The sequence below is a fragment of the Helianthus annuus genome, chromosome 17, assembly GCF_002127325.2.
Source record: "Helianthus annuus cultivar XRQ/B chromosome 17, HanXRQr2.0-SUNRISE, whole genome shotgun sequence".
NCBI lineage: Eukaryota > Viridiplantae > Streptophyta > Magnoliopsida > Asterales > Asteraceae > Helianthus > Helianthus annuus.
The window spans coordinates 14,192,291-14,203,144 of record NC_035449.2 but is presented as its reverse complement, the minus strand read 5'-3'; the positions used below and the strand labels follow the sequence as shown (position 1 = coordinate 14,203,144).

The 10,854-nt window shown below is 39.5% G+C and overlaps 1 protein-coding gene across 1 annotated transcript; it reads right to left on the bottom strand.

The window, feature by feature from the left end:
- Positions 1–6,726: 6,726 nt before the first annotated feature.
- Positions 6,727–10,330, bottom strand: LOC110920953 (probable 2-oxoglutarate-dependent dioxygenase ANS). The gene is made up of 3 exons (XM_022165200.2): positions 9,679–10,330; positions 8,512–8,833; positions 6,727–7,137 (listed from the first exon to the last, which is right to left on the bottom strand). The coding sequence occupies exons 1-3, from the start codon at positions 10,164–10,166 to the stop codon at positions 6,913–6,915; spliced, it is 1,035 nt and encodes a 344-aa protein (XP_022020892.1). The 5' UTR covers positions 10,167–10,330; the 3' UTR covers positions 6,727–6,912.
- Positions 10,331–10,854: the final 524 nt, after the last annotated feature.

Genomic DNA, 10,854 nt, shown 5'->3' with positions numbered 1-10,854 from the left:
AACCTGAAAAACCAAAAAAAAAAAAACCCCCCGAATATTTATTGTCTTTTTTATAGATGTGTTTTGGTTTATTGTCATTTGGAACATAAAGTTTTGGGACTTTTGAGTTTTGAATATTATCATATCAATGATGTTTGAACTTTGATGATAATTTCTTAGTAGCACGATGAATTTCGACGCTATTTTTTATTAGGATGATGAAATTTGATGATATTTTGTAATTTTATATCTAAACTCGAAAACCAAACAACCCGACCTGAACTAACCCGAACTTTAATGGGTTGGTTATCGAGTCACGTTTTCCAACCAAAAACACGAACAACCTAACTCGAAAAACCTAAAACCCGAAAAAAAAAACCCGAACAACACCCCTACTCTTATGCCTATACCTTGTAGGATTTGAACATTTCATTTCTAGGATAGATGGAGCCGCCTTACAACGACAGAATGTCCCTTAAGGTTTATTATAAATAACTGAGGGATGACTTTTTCGAAACCTCAAAACCTCTTAGGGGGTGTTTGGTGCTGCGTTTTCAAAATAGATTATGCGTTTTTAAAATAGATTTTGCGTTTCCAAAACTGCTTTTTGAAAAAGCATGTAGGTACATGCTTCTCTAAAACTGCGTTTTGGAGGCAGATAATCACTTTTTCATCCAAACACTTTTTTAGATTATTTATATTTTACAAACGCAATAATCAAATAATCACTTCAAAACGTAATCCCAAACACCCTCTTAGTAAGATATTCAAAGAAAAGTGGGAAGAGAGTTTAGGCTACGGATGAGCCGATGAGCACGATACTAGTACTGAAATTTGCCAAATATGGGTATCGGTACCAAAAATGCTCGGTAGGCTACGTTACGGTACCGGTATTTTTGTGTAAAATTCGGTAAAATACCGGTACCATACTGAACTGATACCATACCGAAAACACCAAAAAGTGGGTACAAAAAAAATTCGTTACGGGAAATTTGGTATCGGTACCGGTACCAAGTCCCAAATGCTCATCCATACTTTAGGCGGCACAACGTTTTTAGAGTTACAAAGCAAACTTAAAACTTAGGGTTTTCTCAGTATTTATGTAACAAGCTCAGCCAAAATAAACTCAAAAGTTATTACCAACACAAGAGACTTATAATGGCTTTGAGTTAAACTTTTCACGACAAGACTATGGAGGGCCCTATTGATTTTCGACATAGATAACATAGACTATACCTATCAGTATATTGTTTAACGCACGCTCAACAACTATGAGCTCCTCACATGATCAAATATCATACTTACCTTAAAAGGTAAAAATATCCCTAAAAATATCCCATTTGTACAGAGGGATGAGAAGTTGGATAGTGACGTAGCCTATCACGTCCAAGTTGGATGGTGTAGGTGGAGAGCAGTCACTGGTGTATTGTGCGACAAAAGATTCCCAACTAAATTAAAGCGAAAATTTTATAGGGTTGCAGTTAGACCCGATATGTTATACAGAACAAAGTGTTGGGCCATCAAGAAGACACAAGCGCGTAAGCTGAAGTTAGCAGAGATGAGGATGTTGAGGTGGATGTGTGGACACACTAGGTTGGATAGGATAAGAAATGAGGTTTTTAGGGAGAGGTTAGGAGTAGAGATAAGATTAGGGAGGGAAGGTTAAGATGGTTTGGGCATGTCAGGAGAAGACAAGCGACATACATGGTTAGAACAATAGTAAGTCTCGTTATGGAGGAGCGAAGGAGTAGATGTAGGCCGAAACTGACTTGGGAGGTGCGAATTAGAAAGGATTTGTTACAGTTGCACCTCTCTGAGAACATGATTGAGGATAGGAGTTCGTGGAGACGTAGGATTAAGGTCAAAGACTTTTAGAGGGTATTACCTCTTTGTATTAGTTTGTCTTAGTAGCTTAGTGTGTTTTGTTAGTGTCTTAAAAGGATTGTGCATGTTATCACATGTATAATGTGTTATGAATGTGTTAATGTCTGATAGCTTACTAAGATTTTTATTAGTACAATACAAATTTTTTTGTTGCTACCTTTTGTCTAGCTATGTGCAATTGTACGTTTGCTATGGCTCTTATATATGGAAACGTCATTGGAGCTGAGGGTCTTACCGAAAGCAGTCTCTCTGTTCCTTGGGATAGAGGTAAGGTGCACCCTCCCCAGACCCTACTAATAGCTGTTATGGCTATGAGTGAGATTATATTGGGTATGATTGATTGATCCCATTTGATCTAATACGGTATCACACTATCACCCCGTTCAGGGCCGCCTCAACCATTTTGGTGGCCTAAAGCGAATTGAAAACTCGATGCCTCTTTTCCAAAAAAAAAAAAACACTCCTTTACCCGGGCTTGGGACCGACAAAATAAACTTAAAGGTTTATTATTGGCGAGGTTAATTTAATTTTTTTTGTATTCTTATATATTTTTATATGTATAAAAGACAAGTTCAGTTCAACCCAAATATCATATATAATTTTTTTTTTAAGTTGGAGTCCCTATTGATTTGGAGGCCTAAAGTCCAAGCTTCAAAATACTTGGGTTAGGCCAGCCCTAAACTCGTTGGTATGTGCCATATGCCCATTTGATCTAAATACGATATCACCTCGTTGGTATGTAACTTTTGTGTGTATGCCCATTTGATCTAATAGACTAATACGATATCACTTTGTTGATATGTAGGGGTGTAAACGAGCCGGGTCGAGGCCGAGCTCGACCAGGCTCGAGCTCAGCTCGTTAGGTTTTTATGAAGCTCGAGCTCGAGCTCGGCTCGCGAGTAAAACCCAAAGCTCGAGCTCGGCTCGAATCGGCTCAAACTATTTTGAGAACAACCTTAAACGAGCTAAAAGCTCGACTCGAGCTCACTTCAACATTGCTTAAACGAGCCAAAGCTTGGCTCTAGCTCGGCTCATCAATGTTATCATCATTATTAATATATTATATATAAAAAAGGTAAAATTTTGTATGGGCTCGTTTAGGCTCGCGAGCCTAAACAAGCTTTGTATTTCAGGTTCGAGCCCGGGCTCGATAACAAAACGAGCTCTATTTCAGGCTCGAGCTCGGGCTCGTTAAGGCTCGGCCGTTCAAGCTTTTACCCGAGCCGATCACGAGTAGCTCTCAAGCCTCTGGGCTTGTTTACACCCCTATTAATATGTACCTTTTGTTGTTTCATTTTGATGTGATGCTTTACATTTGTCAGTTTTGAATGTAGACTTTGAATATGAATCATGCAATTATGTTTTCAATTTTTATATGGATACTTGTTGGTTGATTTTAAGTATAAGATGAGCCACTTTAGTCGTGTTGATTCCAATATTGTTGTAGCTAAGTTAAAAATAAGACACTAAGACCATGTGTAGTGTAAGACATAAATAATGCACTTATCTTTGGGTGTTTTGCGCCATGTACCAGTCTAGTCAGCAATGGGGTATTGTGGGGGATTATGTTAAAAGGAGGGTAGTGAGGCTTGAAATCTTGTGGGGCATTATATTCTAATAGAATTAAATAAAAAATAAAAATAAAAACCATAAAAAATGCTATTGGCCAAAGATTGGGAAGATGTGCGTCATTGGCCAAAAAAAATTGAAGGAAGGCGTGGAAAAAAGAACGCCTGGGACAAAAATTTTGAAAAAAAACACCCAAGGGGGCGGGTAAGGGGCGTGGGGGGCGTTTTTTTGGGGGAAAAAACGCCAAAACCCCCCACTACGAGTGGTCTAAGACAATGAGTATCGTGGTATGTAATTTGTTCCGATTCGAGTGAGTTATCATGCAAATGAGTTATCGTCTAGCGGGTTATGTGACCTAATTTGTTTTTTCTAGTTCTCAACCGGATAACCTTTGATCAAATGTGAAATTGGTAGTGATCACCTTCTTTTTCATAAGTTACAAGCCAATCATGAAAATATTTCTCTTTAAGTTGCCTTTAACTGCAGTAGTTACTACCAAGCCAAGGATTTTACTTCACAATTAATAGGAACTAGTTGTTTATCATGCGCGCGCGTTGCGGCGCGCTAAACCAAATCGTTCTATAAGAATGACAAAACATGTCAAATAACAAAAAGTAGCTCGAACTAAAACGTAACGTATTTTCGGTACCGGTTCGGCACCGGTGTTCACCGATTTTTACCCTCAAATACCGGTGTTGTACCAGTACCAACCGGTACCGAACCGTACCGTACCAGGTATATTCGGTACCGGTACATACTTTTGGGGATTTCGGTAACGGTATTTTCGGTACCGATTGGTACCGTCCTGTGACAACGTAGCAATACAAGTAATTGCACAGTTTAGATTACCTTTTATACACACAGTAAGTAAATTGACTGACATCATTCTTCAAACGATTCGAGATAAACGATGCGTAACCAGTCATATCCGACATCGTGGAGTGCATTAAAAAGGGAGCAATTGGACGATTGGATGCTGGGCTAGGTGTTTCTTGGAATGCCCACGGATTGTTCGGGTCAAAACCTCGATTATGAGGATTCATTTTTTCGTATTGTGGTAAGATAGAGATCATTATAGAAGAGGTGGAGTAGTTGTGGTAAAAAAATGAATAGAAATGTGAGTATTTATAGTGAATAGATATTTTTTTTAAACACATAGCCGTTTCAATTATAGCCATCAAGTTGAATATGAGGAACCTATAATTTATAATGATAATTAATTACTTACTGTAGGATATTATTCATGTATATTTTCAAATATATAATATTAAACGTAATTTTGAGCTGAGGGCAGAATCGTAGTTTTAAGGTAGAGGGGAAACCGTAATTTTATTTTGAACTGAGGGCAAAACCGTAAATTTAAATTGAGAACAAATTTAAAAATGAGTTTTTGAACCGAGGACAAAAGCGTAATTTTGAGCTAGGGTCGAAATTATAATTTTATTTTGAACTGGGGGCAAAAACGTATTTTTAAACGAAGGACGAAAGCGTAATTTTAAACTGAAAATATAATAAAATTAAAAAAAGGTTGGTCCAATGGGGGAGTGCCAGGCAGCTGCCTGACACTATTCCCCCATCTTGTAATTGTATATGTAGATAACCCGCCCAACCCGGGCTGAAACCCCCGCCCAAGAGGCCACGCCGAAACCCAAGCCCACCCGGGGTGGTGATTTGGGCGTTTGTACCCAACCCACGCCACAACCCCCGCCCCATACCCCATATTCTAATATTTCCTAGATCTTTTTTTTAAACACATAGCCGTTGGCCAACGGCTAGCCCAAACGGCTACTTGTCTTGGCCAATGAGATCCCGCCATGTCATCTTGATAGCCCCGCCCAACGCCCGGGCTGAAACCCCCGCCCAAGAGGCCACGCCGAAACCCAAGCCCACCCGGGGTGGTGATTTGGGTGTTTGTACCCAACCCACGCCACAACCCCCGCCCCATACCCCATATTCTAATATTTCTTAGATCTTTTTTTTTTAACACATAGCCGTTGGCCAACGGCTAGCCCAAACGGCTACTTGTCTTGGCCAATGAGATCCCGTCATGTCATCTTGATAGCCCCGCCCAACGCCCGGGCTGAAACCCCCGCCCAAGGGGCCACGCCGAAACCCGCCAATGAGATCCCGCCATGTCATCTTGATAGCCCCGCCCAACGCCCGGGCTGAAACCCCCGCCCAAGGGGCCACGCCGAAACCCAAGCCCACCCGGGGTGGTGACTTGGGCATTTGTACCCAACCCACGCCACAACCCCCGCCTCATACCCCATATTATAATATTTCCTAGATCTTTTTTTTAACACATAGCCGTTGCCCAACGGCTAGCCCAAACGGCTACTTGTCTTGGCCAATGAGATCCCGCCATGTCATCTTGATAGCCCGCCCCATCGCCCTGGCTGAAACCCCTGCCCAAGGGGCCACGCCGAAACACAAGCCCACCCGGGATGGTGACTTGGGCATTTGTACCCAACCCACGCCACAACCCCCGCCTCATACCCCATATTATAATATTTCCTAGATCTTTTTTTTTAACACATAGCCGTTGCCCAACGGCTAGCCCAAACGGCTACTTGTCTTGGCCAATGAGATCCCGCCATGTCATCTTGATAGCCCGCCCCATCGCCCTGGCTGAAACCCCTGCCCAAGGGGCCACGCCGAAACACAAGCCCACCCGGGATGGTGACTTGGACGTTTGTACTCAACCCACGTCACAACCCCGCCCCATACCCTATATTCTTATATTTTCTAGATCACTATTGATTTAGTTTGTTTTAATTAATTGAAATCACAATTTATTTAATTAATATATATTAAATTTACTGTTCATTCAGTTTCTGTTTTATTAGTATATAATTATACGGCTACACACATAATTCTTAAAGATAGAATACTCATTTGCACTAATAATACAAGATAAGATTGTGTTGTGGAGAATGTGAAATGTAAAAAAGTGTGCCACGTAGACGCTACGTAGACAGTAGGGCTTTCACATTTCACACCAAGTAAGGTGTGTTATGATGTAAAATGTGAGAGACAGAAACAGAATGTGTGGTGTGTTTGAATGTGTGTGGCGGTGTTCAGCGCCCACTGAGATGGCAGTGGGTAGCACCCCACAACATACATTATGTAACTTGTGATACATAAACAGTTAACTTTCAGCTGCAGGTCAAAACTAGTTTATTGACTAACCTAAAAACTTGGTACTTTTTATTGCAAGAAATAATCACTGAACTGCAAAAACAAAACAATATAACTTCTAAAAGTCATAGAAATCAGAGGTGGTCCAACATCAAATATCTTGGATCCCCAAACATTTATTCAGCATTAAACTTCACAAATCAAGTTAAACCATCAATCATTTACAACTTAAATTCTTTTTTTCCCATGCAAGGCTTTCAACTTCTAAAATGAAAAAAAAAAAAAAAAAAAAACAGTTCGTATAACCACATTGCTACGCATCTTGCTCGCTCCCACACGGAATCAAATAAGGAGTGCGTCGATATTCCTTTTGCCGTTTGGACCTTTTGTGTACCACGATGAAACATAATCACCATACAAAACTTGATGATACTTATGAGGCTCGAAAGCGGGTGTTACTGTTGTTGTCTTGGCAGGGTCATGGAATGTAGCAACCGAAAGCCTTGGTTTATTAGCATTTGTTATGGCCCGATGTTGACAACTTTTATAAATTCCGTTTGTTATAATCTGCATACAAGAACCAAGTTAGACAAATAGAGCAACAATCTCACTAAAGAAAAGAAACGGGTCATACGCGTTATCTTGGTCTGTAATGGATCAAACGGGCTATGTTGTCAAAAGGGTAAATAACTTAGACCATGGGGTATGGGGCTTGGGTTGGGGCGTGGCCCTTGGGGCTTGGCTTTCAAGCCGGGCGTGGGGCGGGCTAGTAAGGTGACATGGCAGGCTCTCAATGGCCAAACCAAACTAGCCATTTCACATGCCCCCATGTGTCAACTCATGCCCCCAACCCAAGCCCCACCATACCCCACGGGCGTGAGTTTGAGTTTGTTTTCAAAGGTGGGGGGGCTCCCATTCCACGTGTCAACAAATGCCCCAACCCAAGCCCCACCATACCCCATGGTCTTAACTAAAAAGGAAATGAATCAAATCAGTCAAACAAGTCAAAAGAGTCGTATGTTGTCCAAAGTATACGTCTATTGAAAAAGACTAAATTACAACCAAAGGAGTTAGTACGGTAAAAAAAAAAACGGATATCGGTCAAGGACCGATATTTTAGATATTGGTAATCGCGGTGGGATATAGGTAATTCTAAAATCATGCAGATTTTATATATATAACAATTCAGTATGCTCTTCTACCATTAACAAATTAACCTTTTGCAACTTGCAAAACACTAACAATTGTAGTAAGTAGAAACTGATTAAGACTTAAAACACTAACAATTAACAGTTAAGACTTAAAAGTTAAAACACAACAATTAAGACTTAAAACACTAAAGCAGCAATAAGAAAAAAAGACGAATGGTATAGCAAAAATCGGTGATATATCGGTACCGATATTTTGCACCGATATCACACCAAGGGACCGATAACTAATATCGGTGATATATTGGCAATATTAACTGCATAGATTATAGCAGAAATAACATAAATTTTAGAATAATACTCTACACACTTAATATTTATGGATAAATATTAGAAAATATGAACATGAGTGTTTGGTGATCATCAATTATATCATATCAAAAGGGTTCAAAGTGGTCCAAAATATTTAAATTGTGACTAAAATCATGAAAACATGTGAACAGAACTCTTTCTGGCGTGGACCTAACGTATTTCGAACAGAATCAAAGAATAAGATGTCTTGACCTCCTACCCGAACCGTCCATTTTCTCACATCAAGTTATATCTAGATAACTAACAACTTTAAGAGTTTGATAGAACGAACTACCAAAAGATAAGACTGTCCTTAATTACCAAGGAATACGACCAACGATACAAGACGTTTACTGATCATAGAGCTTATTATCTTGATGTTAACTTTGATTAATTTAAATGCATTTAATAAAAACAATCAAGGAAAAATGCACAAAGATACCTCTGTTTGGTCACCCAAAATCACTAAAACAGCATGAGACACAGGATCGACAGTGACCCATTCACCATCCTTTACCACTTGAAGACCTGCAACATTGTCTTGTATAAGAAGGGTGATGAACCCAAAGTCAGAGTGAGACTGCAGGCCAAGCGTAAGCTCAGGCTGCGGGCATGCCGGATAGTAACTGATAGTAATATTTTGGTACAATTCCTCCATCGCATCTTCAATATACGACGACGACAATCCTAAGCTTCCCGAGATCAAGCCCAAAACTTTCTGGGCCAGAAGCTTCATCTGATCACTATACTCCTCAACAACTTCCCTGTTCATACACTTACTCAATTGCCATTAGTATAATGCAACCAAAACATATATCAAAGTAGGGCTGTTCACAAGCTGAACCGAGCCGAGCTAGGGCAAGCTCGGGCTCGGCTCCATTATAAACCGAGCTGGCTCGGATTTGAAAACGAGCTGAAAATCTAAGCTCGGGCTCGACTTGGTTTAAAACCGAGCTGGTTCGGCTCGGCTCGATTTTAAAAGGAAAATTAATACATAGCTTTCAAATTCAGTAGTCTAAAAATATTTTTCAATAGTTCAAAAGAACATATCTAGAATAAGCTCAACCTAATACCTCGCGAAAATCAAGTTCAACACAAAAGTTTTAAAACTCAACGAAATACACTATAAGTTCATTAGCATGGAAATCAACCTTCAAATATGCCATAGATATCAAATTACACTCATAAATACATGTGATTAATAATCAGTTTTTTTTTTTTTTTTTTTGGTACTATGTTATAATGTGTATAAAAATAAAGTATATTAAAAGTACAATAATCCGAGCTAAGCTGAGCCGAGCTATCAAGAGAGCCAAACCAAGCTAATGCAGCTCGTTACGAGCCAAGCTAGGCTAACTTTCTAACCGAGCCGAGCCGGTTCGGCTCAGTTTCAAACCGAGCCATACCAAGCGAACTTTTCTCTAGCTAAATCCGAGCGAGCTCCTAGCCACCGGCTTTTTGGACAGCTCTATATCAAACTATCAAAGTAATAAAACTTTCTTCATCAATTAATCAAACAATTTAACAACAAATCACTCAACTTTTTCAAACACCCAACTGCAAAACACATCAAACAACAACAAACACATCAATCACAAAACCAATTCACCTGTAATTATCAGGAACATGAGGCCAACGAGAAGAACTCCGTCGAGAAACAGGAAAAGTATGATGATCAAAGTAATCTCTCCAATCCAAAACCACATCATCACTAGCAACTAACATCCGGCTTCCATACCCTTCAGTAGCAGGTGAATTCGGATCACAAGCGTACTTAATTCTCTCCCCCATTGGCAACTCTTCAAAGAAAAAGGAACCCACTTTCCTAATTTCATCAAGCAAGTTAAGAGGAACACCGTGGTTGATTACATGAAAGGTGCCCCAATCTTTGCAGGCTCTTGTAATCTCTTGACGGAGGGTGTTGGGGTTTTGATCTGCGGTGAGGTTTATTGTTGGGATTTTGTGGTTGATTGGGGTTTGGTTATGTGGGTTGTTTGGTCGGTTTTCAGGTGGTTGGATGTACTGTGGTGGGACTACTGGTTTTGTGGATTTTTGGGTGATTGATTGAACGAGGGTGGGTGTGCTGGGAGCTTCCATTTGGAGATTGATAAAGTGAAGAGGGTTGTGGATGCAAAATCAGTGAAGGGTGTCGTCGAATGAAAGAATTCTGTGAAGGGGATGATGGTGGGAGTTTACGATGGAAAACAAGGTGGAATGAAAGAAAAGAAAAGAAAACAAAAGAAGAGAAAAGATGATCTTTGGTTTTGGTTATTATGTGGTAATAAAATGAAACATTTAAAAGCAATGTAAATTCTTTCGAATATAACAATTTTAATTCTTTGGTGTAAGGGGTGTTTTTTTTTTTATTCCTTCAAGTAATGAAAAGAAATATATTATTATTTTTTTATTATTGTTATTATTATTATTGAAAAAATTACATTTTTGTTGTTTTTAATACAATTGTGTTTCGTTACTTTGGTTTTTTCTTTGTCTATCAAATTGTAAAAAAATAAAAATTCATTCTATTCACATATGAGTAACCAAAAATCACATTGGAATGGAATGATCAGTTTCATTCCGTTGTCCATTCCATTACCTCGTCTATTCCATTCACTCACCTATTCCATTACCACATACCAAAGAGACCCTAAGTATGAATGAAATGATTAAGGTGCATTGGTGTGCGTTGGATTATTTTTATATTAAGGTAGACAAACTCGACATACTCGTTGAAGAATTACGTGTCATGGTAGCAGGTGTTGGAAACGTCTATGAAAATCACGAG